Consider the following 23766-nt stretch of genomic DNA (forward strand, 5'->3'; position numbering starts at 1 on the left):
TCGAGACATGTACAGAGACATCCTTGATGAAAATCTACTCCAGAGCGCTCTAGACCTCAGACTGCGGTGAAGCTTCATCTTCCAACACAACAATGACCCTAAGCACACAGCCAAGATAACAAAGGAGTGGCTAAGGGACAACTCTGTGAAAGTTCTCGGGTGGCCCAGCCAGAGCCCAGACTTGAACCCGATTGAACATCTCTGGAGAGACCTGAAAATGGCTGTGTACCAAAGCTCCTCATCCAACATGATGGAGCTTGAGAGGTCCTGCAAAGAAGAATGGGAGAAACTGCCCACAAAAATAGGTGTGTCAAGCTTGTAGCAGCATCATACTCAAAAAGACTTGAGGCTGCAATTGGTGCCAAAGGTGCAACAAAGGCTGTGAATACTTATGTACAATGTGATTTATTTAATAAATTTGCAGAGATTTCAAACAAACTTCTTTCACGTCATTATGAGGTATTGTTTGTAGAACTTTGAGGAAAATGAATTTAATCCATTTTGGAATAAGGCTGTAACATAACAAAATGTGGAAAAAGTGAAACGCTTTGAATACTTTCTGGATGCACTGTACATATCAGTGGCGTGTGGTCCATATAAGCTGTGAATGCTCTGCATACCCAAGCCATTAGTGGACCCGCTGATTAGCGTTAACACTACAAATTACTATAAATTCCTTTGTTTGAGGTGTACCATAAAGCCTACATGATAAAATGTTGGCAAATACTGGTCAATACTTTTTTTTTTTTTTTTAAAAATACATTTTTATGTATTTATTTGCCAAAATGACAGTAATTTTTTTTTTTTTTTTCTCTAAAGATGGTTTCTGTCATTTTAGGCAGTTATTACACTGATGTTAGTTAAAGTGTTCATTCTGTTTTTAGTTATTTGATGCCTTGCTATCGTGGCTCCACTTTGTGCTCACTACTGTGCAGACACAGGCTCCAAGTTCACTATACACAGACTTTATTTTATACCTTTAAATTGTACAATGTTAGAAGAATGTTGGGTGGAGGTCTATGTAGAACCCTTTGGTTCTTGACTTTTAAAGAACACTTTGTCAAAAAGGTTCTATGTAAGGAAAAATGTCTAAAATGATTGCATAATATGGTACTTTCATGGTTAATGGGTTATTTCAACAGTTTTTTAACTTTTTTTTTTTTATTATTAGTAAAATTATTAAAAAATCCATAGAATGAGCACATGATGATCCCTGTAAGCATCATAACAAAATATGTAAATACAGTAATAGGGGATTATATGCATACATATTTAGGCAATTATGCCAGGCTTAAAATGCAACACTCAGTTTTTTTTTGTTTTGTTTTTTATAATATAATATATATAATATGTAACAGGATTGTCTTCTCTCGTGATCTCTGCAAATGAAGTCTACTGGCATTTTCATCAAATATTTCCATATAAGTTGGTGTCTGCCATGTTGATGTAATCATCATCAAAATCATCAGCCTTCAAATGAAAGAATTTAACAGAAAAAAAAAAAGATACAGAAGTCAGATTAGACAGGCAATAACACATCAGGTATGCACAAACTATGAATAAAAAGTATAAGAACAAAACAAGAAATCAAACACTTAGCAGTTAACAGATGTTCATGTAAGAATAAGTATATACTCACAGAGTAGCATTTGGCCTTACTGAGGTGAATCATGTGAAAAAAAAAGAATTTTTAAATCAATAAATAATACATTGATTAAAGCATTTATCAAATTAATTATTGATAATTGATTTAAGCAACAATGGTTTTGGCTGATTCAAATTTTCCTTTGCTCCCCATTTTAATAATATGCTTCAAAAATGTTAAATCTAACTACAATAAAACACTGATATAAATCTAATTGTACAAGATTTAAACATGCATTGATGGATTGAACAAACAGAACAATATTTGAGCACTGAGCACAGATAGACATCATTAAGGGGGGGATTTCTGTTAATCTTGAGTACCTAAAGAGTAGTATTGCATCCTTCATATCTCCGAAAAGTCTTTAGTTTTATCATATTTATAAAAGATAGATATGCTGTACCGAGTACCGAAAAAAAGCAGAGCTCCTGGAGGCGTGCCTGTCGTGGGCAGTGCTAAAGATTCGAGAGTGCGATTTAAGAAAAGTAACCTTAATAAAATTGACTTATATTCATTGTGAGGTGTAAAATACTGTAATTTCTTTATTACTTTGCAATCTAACGGTTACTTTTCTTAAATGAGACTGCCTCGATGTTGTATGCAGCCTTTAGATGCGGTCTTCGAAGGGTCCAGCACCACAGAACCTGATTTTGCTGAGTTCAACATGTTCCTGGGTCAACATTTTTGTTGATCCTGGAACAACATTCAAATCAACCAATCAGATTTGAGGGACAAGTTTACAGATTATGTCAAGTTTAGGCTTAAAATCATGAATTGGTGCTTTTACATCAGTGTTATTCATCTATCATTTCCCTCTGATTTTTGGGATAACTTATGGGTAGGGTTAGGTTTAGGGGTAGGAATAGGGTTAAGACTAAATTTTCAGACTGAAACATGTCCACAACCCTAAATACAGTGTCATACGTCCAACTCGTATTTTGAAACTTTGGCCATGTTTACCATGATAATCCAAATCTTCAACTGTGTAAATAAGTCAGAATGCATGAAATAGCATTAGACCCCCCTTTAAATGCCATGAATCTATAAAGAGACTGGAATTTAATTCACATGCTCTGTACCTCTTTGGTGATGGCATACGAGGTTTGTCGAAAGGCTTGTTTCCTGACACCATACATGCGTTGTTTGCCCTGTTAAGATTCAAAGACCTCTGTCATACTTAAGTAGTAAACGATAGCTTTATATAAATTTACCATATAGTAAAAGTTGCACATGACAAAAATACTGATAGGTATTGAAGTAACTGTCCACAACAAGGTGAAAAAAAAAAAAAAAAAAAAAAAAATTATATTTTTAGACATTTCATCAGTTCATGCATTCCCTGAAAAAATAAACTCGGCAACTGTGTTGCTATCACAATAATCTACTGTTTTACAGAACAAAAACATTTACAAAAACATTTATTAGCATCAGACCTCTGCAGTTGAATTTATACATGGTTAAATTAAAATTTATCAAAAATCCTTAAAAAAATTATATAATTTAAAAAGAAAAAAAAAATCATACTAAGAAAGATACTAACCTGTTGTCAAAATTCCTGTCAATTTGACGCCCTTGACCTCTCCTTTAAAATGTAAAAATAGATATTAGTCTCAAGGATCAGCAGAACATATATTTCCAAGTCAAATTACAATTTTGTTTGTGAAAATGCTGGCCTACATAGCTCTTACATGTTTTAGATCTATGGTTCCCTAACTAATCTAACTAACATAACAAAAACACAGTATTTGTTTCAAGGGCGTAACAGTCACTTAATTCACTTTGTTCATTATAAGCTTTTTATTTTACTAGAAGCAGGTACTGGGCTCAAAAAGATGCCATATAGTAATGTATATGCAATATAGTCTTTGCAGTGACACAAGCAAACATTGGCAGACTGAAGAGGCAGTGTGTGGATACCTTGAAAATCTACTCCAAATAGACCTCCTAAATCAAAAAGAGGAACAGAAAAAATGCAAATGAGAACACTTAATCTTGTCATATCTTCATTTAAAGATTAATGTTTGACATGTCACCCACAACTGCACAAAAAGACAGCAAAACATTAATTGATACAACCACAAACTGGTGAAACGGTAGTGAAATATTTCCATATTTAAAAATGAACATTGTGACCATACTGAAGATTCTGCCTCAACAACAGTGCTGTACTGTGGGGACTTTTTCAATAACTAAATATAAGTGTAACACAACAGCTTCTGACTGTTTGTTTACAATTAAGAAACCAAAAAGTTACAAACATTAATACTGTGCAACTGATTCGATATCAGACACAATTAAATTTAATACTTCTTAAAATTTCAAACAAGTCAAAGTCAACCCACCCACCCCTAAAACCACCTGTCATCAGACCAACTCTATTTTTCTTTTTCAATAACTTCACATTTAACATCCAAATTAATGTAGAAACAACATAAAAAGTGGTTTATTTAAATTGTTTAATTGCATCTTTTTACTAAGTAGCATTCTATGAATGAAGGCATCACTGATACCAATACTGCTAGTTATTATTTATTTATTTTATTATTATATAATAGGCTTTTAAAATATAACAATTTTTAATTTATATGACAATCTTCAAGTTATTGCTTTTGTTGTTCAAACATGTAACCGTGTAAACAGTCCTTTATGTTACGGTCTGTGGTTGATAAAGACTGCACAACAAAGGAAATCTTTGCATAGAACTTTTAATCCAGTGACAAAACTTGAACAGAGAAAATGAACAACCAAACATACCTTAACATAACATCAACACAAGACAAGGAACAGACAGAAACTAAGGGCTTATATACAAAGGAAACAAGGAGCAACCAAGACTAATTGACAAAACACACCTGAACTGAGGACACTAATACAAACAAGTGGGGAAACTGAGAGAACTGAATTAATTAGCAAACTAAAAAACTTTAGACAGACATAACCCTAACACTTTAAGATTTTCAGGTAGGTCTAACAGTAATATTCAGGTAGGAAATATGCAGCAATTTAATAAACTAATCTTAGTTCTCTTTTTGCACTTGAATGGTTTAAAAGCACTTGAATGAATGAGAGTGTGATCATATACTGTAATGCTAACCAAAAGATACCAGAAAAAAAAAGTATGCATTAATTGTGTAAAATATTTTTAATGTGTTAAAACATTGAAGCACAATAATTTATTGTTAATTTTGACAGCACTAATATATAGGCCAGTATAGATATTGCAAACAGATCTGTGTGCTTTATCAGCAGGAAAGTCTCTTTCAACACATTGTACTTCCCCTCTCCACATGCAAGTCAGATGACCCAAAATAACCAGAGGTGGACAGTAACAAGGTACATTTACTTGAGTACTGTACTTAAGTAGACATTTTGAGTATCTGTACTTTACTTTGTATTATTTTTACTGAGTATTATTTTTTCTTTAACTTTACTACATTTGAAAGACAAATAATACATTTCTATCAAGGTTCTCGAAGTAGAAAGTTGTTTCTATGTAGTTGCTTTGAAAGTCAGTGGATGTTTTTTTTTTTTTTTTTTTTTTTTTTTGCAGACAGTAATCACTAATCACAGTAATCAGTAATAACTCTTGTAGGGTCATGTGAAGTTCAATGATTTCCAAGAATTTTTTGAACACTGATCAGTTGATGGCAAAATAGAAGGCGGTTCCTCGATGCAGTGCGCGCACCCATGGCCATGCTTAGAAAGTATGTTTTAGTTTTCTGAAAAGATTAAATATTCATTTATATTCATTATTATATATTCATTTCATTTTTTGTTTGGCCTAAAACGAACCATATCACAGCCTTCAAAAACTCGCCGTCCAACCTGCAGAAGCATATTGAGGTGTCTAAACTTTTAATTTCTGGTGAAAGCTTGATGGAAATTGTCTGTGCTTTTAGAGCTAAAGATTCAGTATGAAGCAATGCTCATTTAGTTGACGAATAATTTTTGTCATAATTTTCATCAATTACATTTTTTTCACTGACGAAAACGAGATGACTACTACATACACTTGCTGCATGTTTAATAAAACGCTCAAAAATGTAAATGTCTGGGAGAGAGAGAAGAGCAGACATGTGGATAAGTCTGAAAAGGGTGACGACACGAAAGAGAACTCAGTTCAATCTGGGTTTCTGTGTGCACACAGAAAGCTCCCTCTCAGACGCCAGAGCAAAAGTACTGAATTTTAGTTGATTTAATCTAGTAAAATCTTATTATACTTAGTCAACTGAAACTAAATGCCATTTTAGTCAAAAGACTATGTCTATGTCTAAGACTTAAACTAAATCAATATTTGCTGATAAAATTAACACTGGTATGAAGTATAGTCAGTTTTTTTATTATTTTTTTTTTTTATGGATTTGCTTGCCAAGCTGCATAGCCTTGTGGATACACCACTAACACAGGTAAAGTTCAACAATGACGTTATTTAGCATGCAAAAACGTAGTTGGGCTAATAATGTTAACTGAAGTCCTTTCAGAAATATGTATTAGCATCTTAGAATCTTGTCAAATAAGCACAATGTAGAAACCCTTCTTTTTTAGTATTATTTTGCCTTTGATAAGAGCTTTGTAACTTTTAAACAAGTATATAAATGAGTTTAAGGTAGTTGTATGCTAGCACATCAGATGGAGCATCACTGACTGGCTTAAACCATCATGATGATGACAGCATGCATGCAACAATGCAACAATAATACAATGTTTTGTATTATGCATTTACTTTTACTTTTGATGAATGAGAGTGTGAATATATACTGTAACGCTAACCAAAGGATACCAGAAAAAAAAAAAGGATGCTACATTAATTGCGTTAAATATTTTTAATGTGTTAAACAGAGGGACGCAATAATTTATTGTTAATTCTGAAAGCACTAATATACAGGCCATTATAGATATTGCAAACAGATCTGTGTGCTTTGATACTTAAATATATTTAAAAGCAAGTACTTCTGAACTTTTACTTAAGTAAAAATCTGTCTTTATAACTTTCACTTGTAATGGAGTAATATTTGACCAGTAGTACTTTTACTTTTACTCAAGTAATGGAGTTGCATACTTTGCCCACCTCTGAAAATAACACATCAGCACCATATACAGTTTGACTCTTTGTCTGATCTCTTTCTCTTTTTGTAACATAAAAATAATTTAGTAATATATTTTTTTTTTTTTCAGGGTAACAAGTGTATTAAAGACCCAGATAATATATATTGTCTACCTTCTATCAGTTGAGTAAGGTCACACCGACGCTTTCTTTTTTGTGTTTATATATATATATATATATATATATATATATATATATATATATATATATATAATCTTTTTAGGTGACTTCCCTTATTGTAACTAGACCCTCTATTTACTATCAATACCCAAAAATGTCCACTGCATACCATATATACTATATTTGTCAGTATTCATAATGAATATTTGACAAATTATATGACAGTACTGATCTCTACAGAGAAACAGGAAGAAAATACATTTGTGAGAAAAGTACAACATTGCATCTGAAGAGGCCTAACAGATTAATCTAAATGTATTCCTTAGGCTTAATACATAAACCATTTATTGTCCTAGTATAAAGTATGGATTGCAGATAGTATACAGTCCCACAACTTTAATTCCTGCTGATAACTAAGTCTCTACTCATTAAAAAAAAAAAAAAAAAACCTATAACAAAATTAAAATGCAAATCAAATTACAGATTGAATAAATTTCCTCTAGAGGATTTGTTTTTTTTCTTGGCTTGTTGCAGAAGAGCGTATTAGAAGCTGTTGTGTACTTGCCTCTGCTCTCTGCCACCTGGACCACCACTGCCTTCGCCTGAACGAAACCTGGTGATCACACACACACACACATATACACAAACACATACACATACACACAGGAGAAAGTCAAGGATTTAATTCAGTTCAAGTTCATTTAAAACTGATGGAGGTTGATGAATCATTCAATGAAGATGTTAATAAAAATATATTCAGAAGTACACTAATTACCTGCGAGACATTCTTGATAGTCGACTCCACACTCTAAAAAACATTTAACATTTGAGATTATTATAGTAAAACAATTATGATGACTGTTTACTTTCAATTACATTGTTTAGTCATGGGTACTTATTGTTACATTTTTCATTACATATACTAATTAGTAACTTTATAATTAGATTTGAAACAGATCTGTGTGGTTTTATCAGCAGGAACAGGAAGCATCTTTAAACACGATGTAATTCCCCTCTCCACCCCAGTCAGAAAGACATACAGTTGATCTTTTTTTTTTTTTTTTAAAGAAAAAGAAGAAAGACAAAATATTAAATGTCATGGACGAATATCAACGGAGTAGTCCAATATTTTGTAGAGGGGTGAGATTTGGAGCCAAATTAAAGGATTAAAGGGGGGTATGACTTTAGAATGATCGTTTTTTCGCCACAGGGCAGCTCTGTGGACGTAAGTGTCTAAAGCCCTCACTGGGCAAAGCAGATTTTGTTTTTCCTGATCCGGGTTTGAAAAAGGAGGAGGACAGAAGGCCTGCAGTACGATGAGCCTTGGGACATTGGTGGGGACCTTGGGTATATACCCAGGTCTATGATGCAGGAAAGCTTTGACCATTCCTGGTGCAAAATCCAGGTTCAAAGGGAGCCGCAGCCAACCCTTCCAATACAATAGCCAAGTCCCAGGACGGAATTCTTGTACGCACAGCAGGCCTCAGCCTCTGGATACCACGGAGAAAACGAATAACTAACAGGTTCTTTCCCACAGAGATACCCTCCAAAGGAGCATGATAAGCGGATATAGCTGCAATATAAACCTTCAATGTAGAAGGAGTTAGACCATCCGAGAATGTTTCTTGGAGAAATTGCAGTACATGACTGATAGAGGAGTGGACCAGATTCACTTGAGACTGGCTACACCAAGTAGCAAACAGCTTCCACTTATATGCGTACAGTTTTCTCGTGGACAGAGCTCTGGAGTGGAGTATGGTCTCCATAACCTCGGTTGGGAGACCGGATTCTATGAGCTCAGCCCCCTCAGAGGCCAAGCACACAGTTTCCATAACTCTGTGTGGGGGTGAGTTATCCTGCCGCCCGCTTGAGACAGAAGGTCCTGCCTGATTGGGATCTCCATGGGGGAGCCGTTTAGGAGAGACACTAGGTCTGTAAACCACACTCGGGTTGGCCAGAACGGGGCTACCAATATGAGACAGACCCCGTCCCGCCGAACCCTCTCCAGACCTCCGGGGAGCAGAGCAATCGGGGGAAATGCGTACAGCCTCGGCCACATCTGTACCATGGCATCCAACCCCAGAGGGGCTGGATGAGTTAGAGAATACCACAGTGGGCAATGAGACGTCTCTTTCGAGGCAAATAAGTCCACTTCTGCGCGACCGAAATTCTTCCATATGAGATCCACTACCTCGGGGTGGAGTCTCCATTCCCCGGGCCTCGGCCCCTGCCTCGACAGGATGTCTGCCCCCACATTTTGATGCCCCGAGATATAAGCTGCTCTCAGGGAGAGGAGCTTCCCCTGGGACCATAGGAGGATCTGATGGGCTAATTTGCACAGCTGGCGAGACCTCAGACCCCCCTGATGGTTGATATAAGAGACCACCGACATGTTGTCTGTGCGAACTAACACGTGGTGGCCCCTCAGCTCTGGTAGGAAGTATTTGAGTGCTCGAAATACCGCCATCATTTCCAGCCGATTTATGTGCCAAGAATGATGATGGTCCTCCCAAAGACCCTGAGCCGAGCGACCACTCATGATCGCCCCCCCAGCCTGTAAGGGAAGCATCCATCGTTAGCATTACGTGACGACAAGGAGCTCCCAAAACAGGACCCTGGAACAGGAACCAGGGCTTCTTCCACATGGCTAAGGCACGAAGGCATCGCCGCGTGACCTTGATCATGCGGAAAGGATTTTCTCTCTGAGAAAACCCCCTGGTCCTGAGCCACCACTGTAAGGGTCTCATATGCAGTAGGCCAAAAGGTATCACGTTGGACGCAGCTGCCATCAGACCCAACAGTCTCTGAAACTGTTTTACAGTGAGTGACTGGCCTAATTTCACCCCTTTCATGGTTGAGAGAATGGAATTCACCCGAGCAGGAGACAGACGTGCCTGCATCGTAGTGGAATCCCAAACTACCCCTAGATAGTTGGTAGTCTGAGCTGGTAGAAGCACACTCTTCTTGGCACTGAGTCTCAACCCTAACCTTCTCATATGTGACAGAACTACATCTCGATGTTGAACTGCTTGTTGCTCTGATTGAGCTAGAATCAACCGATCGTCTATATAATTTAGCATGCGGATGCCCTGGAGTCTCAGGGGAGTCAGCGCTGCATCCACGCACTTCGTGAAGGTGTGGGGTGAAAGGGATAGGCCGAACGGAAGAACCTTGTATTGGTAAGCTTCGCCCCCGAAAGCAAACCTGAGGAACTTCCAATGTGAAGGATGGATTGACACATGAAAGTAAGCGTCTTTCAGATCTAATGTCACAAACCAGTCCTCGGACCTGATCTGTGTGGTGATCTGTTTGAGTGTAAGCATCTTGAACTTGAATTTTTGCACTGAGCGATTTAACATGCGTAAATCTAGTATGGGACGCAACCCTCCATCCTTCTTCGGAACAATGAAGTAACGGCTGTAGAACCCTGACTGTTTGCTGGGAGGAGGAACCCTCCCTATAGCTCCTTTTTGCAAAAGTGTCATAACTTCTTGTTCCATAACCAGAGACTGCTGGGGGCCCACCACCGTAGGGAGGACCCCGTTGAATTGGGGCGGGCGAAACCCAACTGTATTTTGTAACCCATTTTTATCATTTGCAGTACCCATTGAGAAATATTGGGAAGACGTTTCCATTCTTCCAGAAATTCTACTAAGGGAACCAGTCTTTAGAGACTGCCCTCTGGTGTTTTTTGGGCATTTGACTTGGCGCCCTGAAGCGGCGCACCGGCAGGGAACAGCCAAATCAAACGCTGACCGGCCCTCCTCAGTCAGGACTTCTTTGAAGCCTTCCTCGCGATAATGACAGTCCGCAGATCTGCCTTACCCTTGGAAGGCTTCGATTGTGTCGCCCGTCCCGGTCCCGAAGCTCTTTGCGGGGGAGCACGGGCGGCGACACTCTGTTTTTGTTGCGCTCTATGCGCGAATGAGGAGCTGCTTGATGGCCGAGGCTGCTCCTGCTCAGCAGCCTCGGTGGGGAGAGAGCGGCGAGGGAGGAACTTCTGAAAGGCCGCTGATTGCTTTTTGGCTTCCTGGAACCTCTCGATGACCGAGGTGACCGAGTCGCCGAAGAGGCCCAGGGAAGACAGCGGCGTGTCTTATAGAACACTGTTGTCCCTTTCTCTGATATCGGAGAGATTCAGCCATAAGTGTCTCTCCGTGGCCACCAGGGCTGCCATAGAATGGCCGATTGTTTTTGCTGTCTCCTTGGTGGCACGGAAAGATAAATCGGTGGCTTTATGAAGTTCCTGGATCGTTTCAAATGTCGCCTCACCACTCTCATCAATCTCCCCCAGCAGGTCAGCCTGATAAGCTTGCAGGAAGGACATTGTATGTAAACATGCTGCAGCCTGACCTGCTGAGGCATAAGCTTTGCCCACCAGCGCTGATGTTGTTCTTAGTGGTCTGGTGGGCAGCGTCGGGGATTTAAGGGACGATGCGGACTCAGGCGAGAGATAGCTCGCGAGCGTCTCCTCAACGCGAGGCATCATCCCATATCCATACTGTTTGAGCCCCATAATATTTGAATATAGCGATGTTTGGGGGCTATACACACAATATTGAGCCGGCTTCTTCCACGACCTCCACACCTCAGTGTGGAGGTCGGGAAAGAACAGCAATCCCCGACGCTGAGGCTGTGACCGGGCGGGAAGAAAGCGCTCATCCAGCTTGCTTTTATGACGCACTTCAGGTGCTTCTACTGGCCATTCAATATTCAGCTTTTTCACTGCCCTGGTCACAACCTCTAGCAGCTCCTCATATGCTGGAGATGAGGATGGCGAGTCCTCATCTCCAGCCTTGACGCTTGCCCTATCCACCTCCTCAGAGCTAGATAGGTGAAGCGCCGGTGCCTCTCTCTGGGGGGGAAGAAACCGCAGCGCGTGCTTCCACAACCAGAGGAGAGACACTGGATCTGGCGGGTGAGGGCTGAGATAAGGCTGGGCCTGTCTCAAACCCCTCCACCAGATCCATTTGTGAACCCCAGGACTGAAGCCGCCGCTGTGCCTCAGCAGCAGTGGGACCCGATCCCTGGGGAACACTCGCCACGGCACCCTCTTTATCTTTATCAAAGAACGCCCGGCATGAAGCGAGGGCAGGGATGAACACACTTAAACTGCTGCTTGCTTGTCGCCATAATACGTGACTTTTCACTATAATAATATATATATATATATATATATATATATATATATGTATATATATATGTGCTTGGTGCAACAGAAAATACTCTTGCCCTCAGACTAAGAGATATTTTCAAGTTGTATTTGTAACGGACAGACAACACCAAATAAGACACACGATAACACAGAGCACTGCTGAAGACACAGAAGCTGGCATTCTTTGTGCTCAGGAGTGCTTTATAGTTTCCTGGTCCGTGACGTCACCCGCTCTGACGTCCCGTCACACTATTGGTTCGATTTCACGAGTGCTTCAAGACGTAATTACGCAGAGGCGTTCCCAAAGCGCCAACGCACCGTCGATGTTCCCATGAAAGGGAACCACAATCTACGAAGGAAATATAATCTTTGTGAAAGTCGTTCACAGACCCACTGAGCATGCATGTCCCATGTAAGGGATTTATCTATATACACACCTAGGTACTTGTAAGATTGCACCTGTGCTATTTCCTGATTGTGTCACGACCGTCAGTGAGAGTGCCCGAATTAGCCACTTGAGGGCACTCCATCCTGGACTGTTTTCACCCCATTGACTACACTACCCATAACGCACTGCCGGACTCATTATCCATTTATCACATCATTACACCCAGCTGTCATGTATTTTGTAATCAGTGTCTGTCTATTTAATCTCAGTTGTTTCTGTCCTCAGTTGTGGTTTGTTGTATCTGTCACGGTGCACACAAGAACAAGATGGTAAGATCCAAGTGCAGTGATGTTTATTAAAGGGAACTCCAAACACGTAATCCAAGGAACAGGCAAGGGTCAAAATCACAGAAACAGTCCACAAAACAAAAGGCCAGAGAAACAAACGGTGCACGTAACAAATACAACAAACCACAACTGAGGACAGAAACAACTGAGATTAAATAGACAGACACTGATTACAAAATACATGACAGCTGGGTGTAATGATGTGATAAATGGATAATGAGTCCGGCAGTGCGTTATGGGTAGTGTAGTCAATGGGGTGAAAACAGTCCAGGATGGAGTGCCCTCAAGTGGCTAATTCGGGCACTCTCACTGACGGTCGTGACAGATTGTGAACAAATACTGGCATATGCTCTCCGATAACTTTAGGGTCAAAGATGATCTCCTGTGTTTTCTTAGTGTTCACTTTTAGGAAATTAGCATCACACCAATCGATAAAAGACGTAATCTCAGAATAATAGATAAAAAGAGAGTCTTGCTTTTTTAATAAACTAAGAATAGCTGTATCATCAGAATATTTCAGAATGTAGTTCTGTGGGTGCTTGTTGGAGCACTCATTAGTGTACAGTGTAAAAAGAACTGGTGAGCTAACACAGCCCTGTGGAACACCAGTATTACAGTATTTCACTTGAGACAGACTATCGTTTACTTTGACTCTCTGAGATATATCTGTTAAAAAAGAATAGTACCACTGTATGATTGCAGGGTTCACACCTAACTGATTTAATTTTTTAATTAAAACATGTGGTTAAATAGTATTAAATGCTGAGCTAAAATCAATAAAAAGCAGTCGAGCATAAGCATCTGAATCCTCCAGATGATTTAGAACCAAATGCATCAAACTGTTGATGGCATCACCCGTTCCTCTGCCTTTCCTATAGGCGAACTGAAGTGGATCTAGTTGGTCATTAACATCTGTTATTAACATTGAAACCATACACTTCTCAAAACCCTTCATTACTACTGATGTGAGAGCGATTGGTCTAAAATCATTATTCTCCAAGGGGCGAACAGTTTTTGGTACAGGAATAATAAGAGTCTTTTTCCAAATTGCTGGTACTACTTTGGAGTCGATGGACCTTTGAAATATAGAGCACCAGACCGGGGACAATTCCTCAGCACAAACTTTTAGTAAATAGGAGGAAATACCATCGGGGCCGGCAGATTTCTTTGGACACATCTGTTTAAATACAACAACTAAAAATTAATACACTACTTTACTTGGAAATTTTAAGGCAATCTGTTTCCTCACTTTTTCTAAGTAAAGTCAACTTATTACATTTTACAGTGATATGATGTAGGACGCAGGCGCAGTGTGAGCTCTGGTGAGAAAATGCTAGTCTCGCGAGAACCAAGTTGTGTAAAGCAAAGTAAATCCACGTGAAGAAGCGAATTGTTTGAGCTATACTCTATACTTTATTAGTCTTAAAATGGTGAATTTGTGTGAATTTCCAGGTTGCTTCAACTAAGCTTCAACAAAGTCTTGAGATTACGAGCTCCGACATCAAAGGGAGATGTTTAACGTTTAAAATTTAACATTTCACAAATTCCCTGTAAAGGATCCTCAGAGATCCAGCAGTGACTGCATGATTTTGAGTTGCCGACTTTCTGTAGAGTCAATAGCTACAGAACTCCAAACTTCGTGTGGCCTTCAGATTAGCTCAAGAACAGTGTGTAGAGAGCTTCATGGAATAGGTTTCCATGGCCGAGCTGCATCCAAGCCTTACATCACCAAGTGCAATGCAAAGCATCGGATGCAGTGGTGTTAAACATGTGTAAAGGAACTCTTAATGCTTCTGCATACCAAGACATTTTGGACAATTTCATGGTCCCAACTTTGTGGGAACAGTTTGGGGATGGCCCCTTCCTGTTCCAACATGACCAGTGCCAGTGCACAAAGCAAGGTCCATTAAGACATGGATGAGCGAGTTTGGTGTGGAGGAACTGTCACAGTTCATGGGTTCACTGACTCATTCTCGCTCTGGCTTAGTGTGAGTGTGTGTTGTGTTTAGATGCTGTCAGTGTCAGTTAGTCATTAGCGTTGCTATGGATACTAACTGCGCTGATCAGCCACAGGTGCGTCTCGTTATCTGTCCTATATGTAGTCGTGTGTTTGCTGTGTTCTTTGTCAGATCGTTCTGGTGTTCATGTTTGTGGTCTCGTGTTCCCAGCAGTTCTTCCTTTGTTCCCTGTGTCCTGTGAGTTTGTCTGTTCGAGTAAGGATTCTAATCAAGCCGTGTTTCTCTGGATTGCCTTCTGCAAGTGTGGATTCTCATCCAGCCATGTTTCTCTGGACTGCCTTCTGCTAGTGTGGGTTCCTGTCTGCTGCAGTCTTGTTGCCACCCAAAGCCTGTTTCTTGCATGTGTCTGACCATCTTGCCCTGTTCTCGTGGATTTAATAAACTGTTAACTCTCGCTATTGGATCCGGTGTTTATTCCCTAACAGGAACTTGACTGGCCTGCATAGAGTCCTGACCTCAACCCAGTCCCTCAGTCCTAAGACCTGAGGTGTGAACTGAACTCCACTCACCAAACAAGTTTGCCATGTGGCTAAAAGTCACAAAGGACACAAAATAGACACACAGTGGACAAAATGGAGCAAATCCTCTCTTTCTATTGTCAGAACTCTATATACTTAATGACTGTTGTTTGTGTACATGCAAAATATACAAGCTTGCCTGTTAAGGTATACATGAATGCATAGGTAAAAGTTCAATATAACTCTATGATGTTTGGTCTTTATGTTTTCAGCACGATGCCTAGGTTAATCTGAAATTGGTTTGGAAAGTGAATTATGCATAGGAAAAACATTAGGGCCTTTGTTCTAAACATGAACTTTAAGCTATGCAAATTAACCTCATGCAAGAGGGGGGCCATCCAGTGGCCACCTCTGACAGCATCAGCTAATCAAAACACTGGATCTGAAAGGTGCCAATTTGCATTTCCCTCCTTCTAGGGACAGGTTAAACCAGTGTGTCTACTGGTTTCTGAGACAGAGAATTGTTCAAGTTGGGTTGCTGCAGTTTCCTGTTCTGGTTCCAGGCTTGCGGTCCCAAGATGTGCTAAGCTAAGTCCAACTCCACAGAGTTGTGAAGTTGCTCTCTCAAGACTCTGAAGTTCTAAAGTAAGAAACAAGTCAGTTCTGCAAGAAGTGAATTTGGGGAGTTTGAAAATGGGACCAGAGACAACAACTACAAGCTTAGCCCCCCATCTTCAAAATATCTTCTGCACCAACTTCAAAATCCTCTCATCAGAGATCCTCCAGATCTGTGTGTTCCAGACTGCCCGGATCTGCACTGACTTCAGAATCTAAAGATCCTCCCGTCTGTGTGTTCCAGAGAATAAGGATTGTCTGCACAGACATCAGAACCTTCAAGGCTTCTTCTGCGTGTTCCAGGAAAAGGACCTTCTCTGTGCTCCAGGTGTTTAACGTTCACAATCAAGTTCAGTTTACAAAACATTACTTCATGATCAAGGCTGTGAAATGGATTCCAACTCCTTTCTTCCCACTGCAACGCTGCTCAGCTCAACAAGTGAAAGATGTCATCCTCGAATTCAGCACGACCAGGCAGATGTAAATATCACTCACCAAACCTCTTTCCAGAGGCCTTGGCATTAGTGTATATGTCAGTATATGATTATCTAATTTGAATTAGATTTTGCATAGCTGATATCAGTTAATAACAAATAATCTCTTGGTTTATTTGTTGAATTCAGAATAAGGTTTACCTTATTTCTTTTAGAGAAACTACAGTTTATCTTACCACAAGGTTAACTTGTAACTGCCATAGTAACATCCTACTCATTCACTTGCATTTATCAGCTTTTTGGAGTACACTATACATAACTCAATGTTCACAGACATGGACTCAAAGCCACACATTTTAAAATCAGAATAATAACATCTATAATGTTAGAACTTCTGTTAATACTCACCCATTGTCGTTTCTGGATTGGAGATCTGCAATGCGCTTCCTGTGAATGATTTGGGTGATTTAAAACAAAATATTACTGAAAGATACCAAAATGTTGTAATGCAGTGTTTCTCAACTCCAGTCCTTGAGACCAACCTACCAGAATGCTTTTAATGTCTCACTATTTAAAACACCTGATTCAACTCAACAGCTTCTTAGTGTGTCAAATATGGAGACATCTAATTCATTCTGGCAGGAAGGTCCTGAGGACTGGAGTTTTGTAACACTGTCATAATGCATTATCAAATGATCACATACTGTATAAGTGCAGTGTTTTAAAATAATAATAAGAAGTCCTGCACCGATGTGTAAATGAACAATATGTTATGGGTGCATAGATTCAGTTTACAAAACATTAAAAAAGGGGAAAAAAGAAAAGAATACCAAAGAGCACTAACAAAAAATGTGAGTGTGCACAAAAAAGAAAAGAAAATGTTTCAGTTCATCTTGGACTATATTCAGTGCTTAAATCTTAACAAAATTAGACAACTGCTTCTGTTGTCACTTGTCATATGAGAATAAATAAACTACTTTTCAGTGGATCTTGAACTTTTAATTTGTTTGGTGTGCAGTTTCCTTTGTGTGTGTGTGTTAAAGTCCCCCATGTAGTAAATTATTTTTTTCCCTTATAATGGACTGAATAGCTCTCTCAGAACTTCCACACTGACTGACATATGCACATGAATCACGGTCACACGGTCACGCTAAGAGCAATATTGTTTTAACTATGTTTTATAGTATTAAAATATTTAAAAGGACAAAATCATGAACTTTATTGGCTTTACTTCAAGTCAGCTGTCACTTTACTTTGGCGTAAGCCCCTATGCGCTCACACACTTGTCATATCCCTTGCGACGGTTCTGTCATTAATCTGTCATTAAAGGTGCCATAGAACTGAAAATTGAATTTACCTTGGCATAGTTGAATAACAAGAGTTCAATACATGGAAATGACATACAGTGAGTCTCAAACTCCATTGTTTCCTCCTTATATAAATCTCATTTGTTTAAAAGACCTCCGAAGAACAGGCGAATCTCAACATAACACCGACTGTTACGTAACACTCGGGATCATTAATATGTACGCCCCCAATATTTGCAAATGTCAGCCATTCAAGGCATTAGACAAGGGCAGGCAGTATTAACGTCTGGATCTGTGCACAGCTGAATCATCAGACTAGGTAAGCAAGCAAGGACAATAGCGAATAATGGCAGATGGAGCAATAATAACTGACATGATCCATGATAACATGACATATTTAGTGATATTTGTAAATTGTCTTTCTAAATGTTTTGTTAGCATGTTGCTAATGTACTGTTAAATGTGGTTACATTTACCATCGTTTATTACTGTATTCATGGAGACAAGAGTTGTCGCTATTTTCATTTTTAAACACTTGCAGTCTGTATAATGCATAAACACATCTTCATTCTTTATAAATCTCTCCAACAGTGTGTAATGTTAGCTTTAGCCACGGAGCATAGCCTCAAACTCATTCAAAATCAAATGTAAACATCCAAATAAATACTATATGATCTGATGCATGCATGCAGCATGCATGATGAACACTTTGTAAAGATCCATTTTGAGGGTTATATTAGCTGTGTGAACTTTATTTATGCTGTTTAAGGCAGTTGCGAGCTCAGGGGCGGGGAGCGCAACGATTTAAAGGAGCAGCAGCCTGAATCGGCGCATTTATAATGATGCCCTAAAATAGGCAGTTAAAAAAATTAATTAAAAAAAAAGGTCCCACTTTATATTAAGTGGCCTTAACTACTATGTAAGTACATCAAAAAATAATTACAATGTACTTATTGGGTTCATATTGAATTGCAAAACACATTTGCAGCTATTGAGGTGGGATACATGTAAGGTTAGGGAAAGCTTTGGTGGTATGGGTAGGTTTAAGGGTAGGGATAAGGGTTAAGGGATGGGTCAACAGTGTAATTATAAATGTAATTACAGAAATTAATTACAGATGTAATTACATGCAGGTGTTTTTAAAATATAAGTACAATGTAAAAACATGTATGTACACAGTAAGTGCATTGTATCAAATGATTAATTCAAATGTAAGTACATAGTAGTTAATGCCACTTAATATAAAGTGGGTCCAAAAAAATATATGTGGTATTTTGAGCTGAAACTTCACAGACACATTCAGGGGACACCTTAGACTTATATTACATCTTGTGAAAAAAACGTTCTAGGGCACCTTTAATTAATATGATTAGCCTTATGATTGACTACGTTATTAAACAGCTAATACTGTGTTGCTAATGTTACAAACACCATTCCCGTTCTTCATCTCAGACAGAGTCAGACATCTGCCTTCTAACAATCAGTATCCTTACAATCACTTTGAACAACTCAGAACGTCATTGGAGAAAGACATATAGTTCATCATAACATCGTAATAGACTCACTATATTGATAAATCTACACAATTTTTCATATCAACAGAAAATTTACCAGGATAACTTAGCTTCACTCGTGACTTTCCAGCTTCAGAGCAGTCATAGTTAATGATATGCTAAATCCTGCCGGCACGTAGTTGTGATTGGTTACAAGGTAGTCTATGATGTCACAAACACCCACGATTTCAAACTGCAGGTTTTTGGTTTACTGCAGTTTTAAACATAAAATACTCAGCAATGGTGCTGACTTATGAATTTGCACATGGTTTGTCTTAAAGCATATTAAAAACACTACATAGGCATATAAACAGCATTAAAAATTTGATTTTCACCACAGGGGGTCTTTAAAAGAAACCAGTTATACATCAAATTATGAAATGTACTCAAATTTTACATTTACTCAGTATAAGGAATTTACTCAAATATCAGATATTTTCAGGAATGCATTCCTTAATATTACTCACTGATATTTATTTTAAAATCATATGCAGACTCACTTGTATCTCTTGACAACGAAGAAACACAGTACTCCAACCAAAAGAGCAGCTCCAAGACCAGAGATGGTTGGTATGATGATGTGGTTGAGAGTTGCTTGTTCTGGTTAAAAAAACAAACAAACAAACAAACAAACAAAAAAACCTTAATTACTTAAAATTGTCACTTATAACAATATATACACAGAAGAGTTTTATTGTTATACCTTTCACAAAGATAGGCTGTGTGGCTTGCATTTCACCCCGGACACTCCCGTGGAACTTGACTGTGCATGTGATATAGTTGTGATTATCCTCTTTCGTTGGAGTGAAGGTGAGGAGAGATTCTGCCTCCCATTTTCCATGACCAATGTCCTTATAGCTCATGATGATATTTCCAGGGTGGCTCCAGCTGAGAGTGGGCTGATGGGATGGACAGGTGTGCCGGACAGAGCATTTGAAGACTGTGGGTTCACCCTCTTTCACAGCCATGTTAGCCTGCAGCTCTGGTTTTGATGCTTGCTCTATACATATATTTTGAATGACAAAACATATATTTCACATAGTAAATAAAGGCAAAATTTATCTTATTTACTAATTTTGGTTACAAAAGCATAATTTGGACTCTTTCCATTTTTTAGTTTGCTTTCTTATTTTGTACCCTATTTAGGAGTTGTAATTACAGGTTAAGAGCTCAAAAGCACACTTACCAATCATATTAATTCTCACACAGTTATCCACAAAGGAGTACTTGTCTATTTTAGATGTCTCTAATTCCACCCTGAAACAATACGGGCCGTTGTCATGGTTTTTGACTTCATCAATCTCCAAGGAGCAGTTTAAAGCACCCAGTGACCCAATCAGATTTGTACGACCCTTGAAATTGTCTAGAACCCTTGTAGGATCATTGTGATAGATGTAATCCTCCCATTTTTCCTTCATGTGCCACATGGCTTTAATACGACTGGAGGGCTGTTGATGAGCAGGGTATTTGAATGAACAGGGCAACACGACACAAGATGAGACCAGAGCCTCCATTTCAGACTCTACCTTCACCTTCCAAACATCTCCAAACACGACAGCACAAACAACTGCAAAAAAATGAATGAATGAATGAATGAATGAATTAATTAATTAATTAATAATAATAATACAATAAGTGAAGTTTAAACTTGAAAAAATTTACACTTAAAGTTTTTAATAGAAATAATGTTTTTAAATAATCTTAAAAAAAAAAAAATCATATAATTCATATTATATAATTCATATATTCATATTATTCATATTAGTTAGGGACACTTGATATTCAACAATGTTTTTGATCTGCCTGCCTCAACACCATTGTATGTGAACTGAACTACTGGAAGATGACATCACTGTTTTCTCCAGTGCTGATATATAGATAAATTAGCTAAATTAATAACTATTGATTTTAACGTAATAATTAAATAAATACTGAATTTACCTAAGCTGGTAAATGACACCATTTTTTTCTGGAGCTGCTGTGCAGCTTAAATTATATACCATTTATCACTGTAAAGCTACGTGACACAATTTGCATTGTTGCAGACACAATTTGCATTGTAAAAAAAGCGCTTTATAAATAAAGGTAAATGTTTTTTTATTTATTTATTCATTTATTTATTTTGGGAAATAATGCTTTAAAATCATACCGTGAAGCCAGCAGAGAAGAACTCGTGCCCGTACACCCATTCTGGACTGGACTCTAGAAACTAAAGAGGCGAAAACATTTTGATTATTTTGATTACTTTGCTCATACAATAATCTTTTTATTTAGGCTTTGATTATAGTGATCGTATATCAATCTGAGAGTTCTCAGGAGATAAAAAACGGAAACAAAAATTGATAATTTATTGATATTGATGCAAGGTTGTTGGACACTGATATTTGTTGATAAAGTAAAAACAAATTTAATCAATGATTACTTGAAGCAAATACAATGAGAATACCGATGAGATTTCATAAGTCAAAGAGTCGAGACAGAAGGGAAGTATGTACTAACTTAAAGTCAAACTTCATTCTAAGATTAGAATTTGCCTGTGCTTACTAGGACACAAGCAATACTGGACAAACAGAAAAAAAAAAGAAGATATATATATATATATATATATATATATATATATATATATATATATATATATATATATGGCCTCGCTTAATGCCCTCGCTTAAGAGGGCAAGTGTGAAGGTTTATTTATTTATTTGTTTTATTTTGTTATTGAGGTTAATACAATGACTTGTTTCAGTTCTCTAGAAATATGCATGTGAGTAAATTAAGAGTAAAATGACTTTTACATCTGCAAAAAATAAAATAAATAATAATAATAATACATATGCATCTAACATGAATCATACACTAGATAAAACATCTTGCAATAATCAATAAGCAATCAAATATGATATAAATAATAGAAATTAACTTTAATAAATAACTGTATCTGTACACTAAATTATATTAACAGAAGAACATATTAAATATATGAAATAACACAAGGCAATTCTTTGTATGTATATTTTGTATCATATATTCATAAAATTTCATATACAAAGACGTTTGTATTTAGATTGAAATATTATCACTATGCTTAGAATATTTTTCATTAATTTTATTTTGATGATATTAATTATTTAAAAAAAGAAAGGGAGCCTACCTTATTTTTCAGAGTGTGACTGGTGTGCCTTTACTGACTGAATGACTGAATTCTAATGCAAACCAAAGATATAAATTGCTTAAAAAAAGAACAGGAAGCATAGTGTGTCCCACAGATTTCTGAGAATTCAGATCTTTATTTCATTTCTCATTTTCTCATGCATCCCTTGAGGATGCTGGACATCAAAGTGAAGTTCAGATCTAGAAGAGAATGAATGTTTATGACTTGATAAAAAACAAACAGCAACATGCATCAGGTGGTTTGAATTAAGCAGAATTCCTATTCTTAGCTGCTTTACTACACCTCCTATCACAAGATATCCGTTTAATCTGTCTACACTGTAAATTCTAACAAGTTCAATTTACTTAAAAAAAGGTTTGAAAACCAATTGCCTAATTTTTGTAAAGCAAACTTAAAGGGAAAACGTAAGTTAATAATCTGCTAACAGTAAAGAAAGCAAACTCTTCCCAAGTAAATTAAGTAATAAATATCAAGTTTAATGTCAATTCTAGTTAACATACTCTAGGATATTTACAAATTTTTACTTAAGATTTAACAGTAGATTACTGGAGGAATTCCATTTAAGTAACAGTGTTATAATGTGTATACTATTATTCTCAACATGGTTTTAATCTGCCATTTTAAGCCATGGAAACTTAAAAAACTATGTGCAATCTGTTTCCACATTTTCTTAGTGATGCAAAAACTTGAGAAATTGAGATCCAGGCAGTTGATGACGTTGAAGAAAAATGATTATTCATTGCAATTAAAGTTAGCCTCACACGCAAACTTTAATCGATAATGGAAATATTTAATAAAACCAAAAGGTAAAATAACAATCAGAAAGAAGTAATTAGTTAATAATAAAATTTAGAGTATTATAAAATTCAGAGTATTGTATCTAATAGATGAAGTTCAGAATATACAGAAAGAAAGAACAATAATTAAGACATTAGCAGATAGGAGAGATGAAGCAGAAGAGCAAAGGAAAGAGCAAAGGAGAAAAAAGCTAAACAATCAATGACTCAGTCCATTTTATACCATAAGAATTGGGAAATTTACTCAAACCTTGTTTTCGTTGATCAGAAAAGGTCAGATGAATTTACCCATTATGTCATAGACTGGTCAAATATAAAAATAGATGAAAATAGAAATAGGGCATTTCCCTTAAGGGGATTTTGCAAATCTTATATTATTACATGTCAGCTGAAATAATAACAGACATATTTTGCACAATCGTGTCAACATGACCTGTCACATTGGAACACTTGAAGAACAATTAAATATAACAAGCATACATACTCTTAAAGATACCAGAAGAATAACCATAAGGGTACAATAACAAGTAAATACTTGAAAATATGATGAGAATTAATATATAAAGTAGGAGTACATAAATATATGAAATCAAAAGTAAAATTGATAAACCATAAGCCATAAATGATTAACATACAGTAAATATGAATAAAATGCA

The 23766-nt window shown here is 37.5% G+C and overlaps 1 protein-coding gene across 2 annotated transcripts; it reads right to left on the reverse strand.

The window, feature by feature from the left end:
- Nucleotides 1-949: 949 nt before the first annotated feature.
- On the reverse strand, nucleotides 950-23267 carry LOC125248192 (sialic acid-binding Ig-like lectin 14). 2 transcript variants are annotated; one of them, XM_048159902.1, is made up of 13 exons: nucleotides 22293-23265; nucleotides 21294-21353; nucleotides 20331-20711; nucleotides 19848-20144; nucleotides 19645-19744; nucleotides 16693-16731; nucleotides 7645-7677; nucleotides 7435-7482; nucleotides 3563-3589; nucleotides 3186-3227; nucleotides 2725-2793; nucleotides 1640-1658; nucleotides 950-1470 (listed from the first exon to the last, which is right to left on the reverse strand). In XM_048159902.1, the coding sequence occupies exons 2-13, from the start codon at nucleotides 21331-21333 to the stop codon at nucleotides 1408-1410; spliced, it is 1158 nt and encodes a 385-aa protein (XP_048015859.1). In that variant the 5' UTR covers nucleotides 21334-21353; nucleotides 22293-23265; the 3' UTR covers nucleotides 950-1407. The 2 variants fall into 2 exon arrangements, with proteins under 2 accessions (XP_048015859.1, XP_048015860.1); XM_048159903.1 differs by lacking the exons at nucleotides 950-1470; nucleotides 1640-1658 and adding an exon at nucleotides 1757-2338 and having other exon boundaries at nucleotides 22293-23267.
- Between the last annotated feature and the right edge of the window lie 499 nt (nucleotides 23268-23766).

The sequence above is a fragment of the Megalobrama amblycephala genome, linkage group LG16 (assembly GCF_018812025.1).
Source record: "Megalobrama amblycephala isolate DHTTF-2021 linkage group LG16, ASM1881202v1, whole genome shotgun sequence".
In the NCBI taxonomy this organism is placed as follows: domain Eukaryota; kingdom Metazoa; phylum Chordata; class Actinopteri; order Cypriniformes; family Xenocyprididae; genus Megalobrama; species Megalobrama amblycephala.

Bases quoted from the DNA above. Each gene is read 5' to 3' on its own strand.
- LOC125248192 (XM_048159902.1), bottom strand. From the start codon at position 21,333: ATGGGTGTACGGGCACGAGTTCTTCTCTGCTGGCTTCACG. The intron at 20,712-21,293 runs GTATGATTTTAA...ATTTTTTTGCAG, and splicing joins TCTTCTCTGCTGGCTTCACG to TTGTTTGTGCTGTCGTGTTT. The intron at 19,745-19,847 runs GTATAACAATAA...TTTTTTAACCAG, and splicing joins ACAGCCTATCTTTGTGAAAG to AACAAGCAACTCTCAACCAC.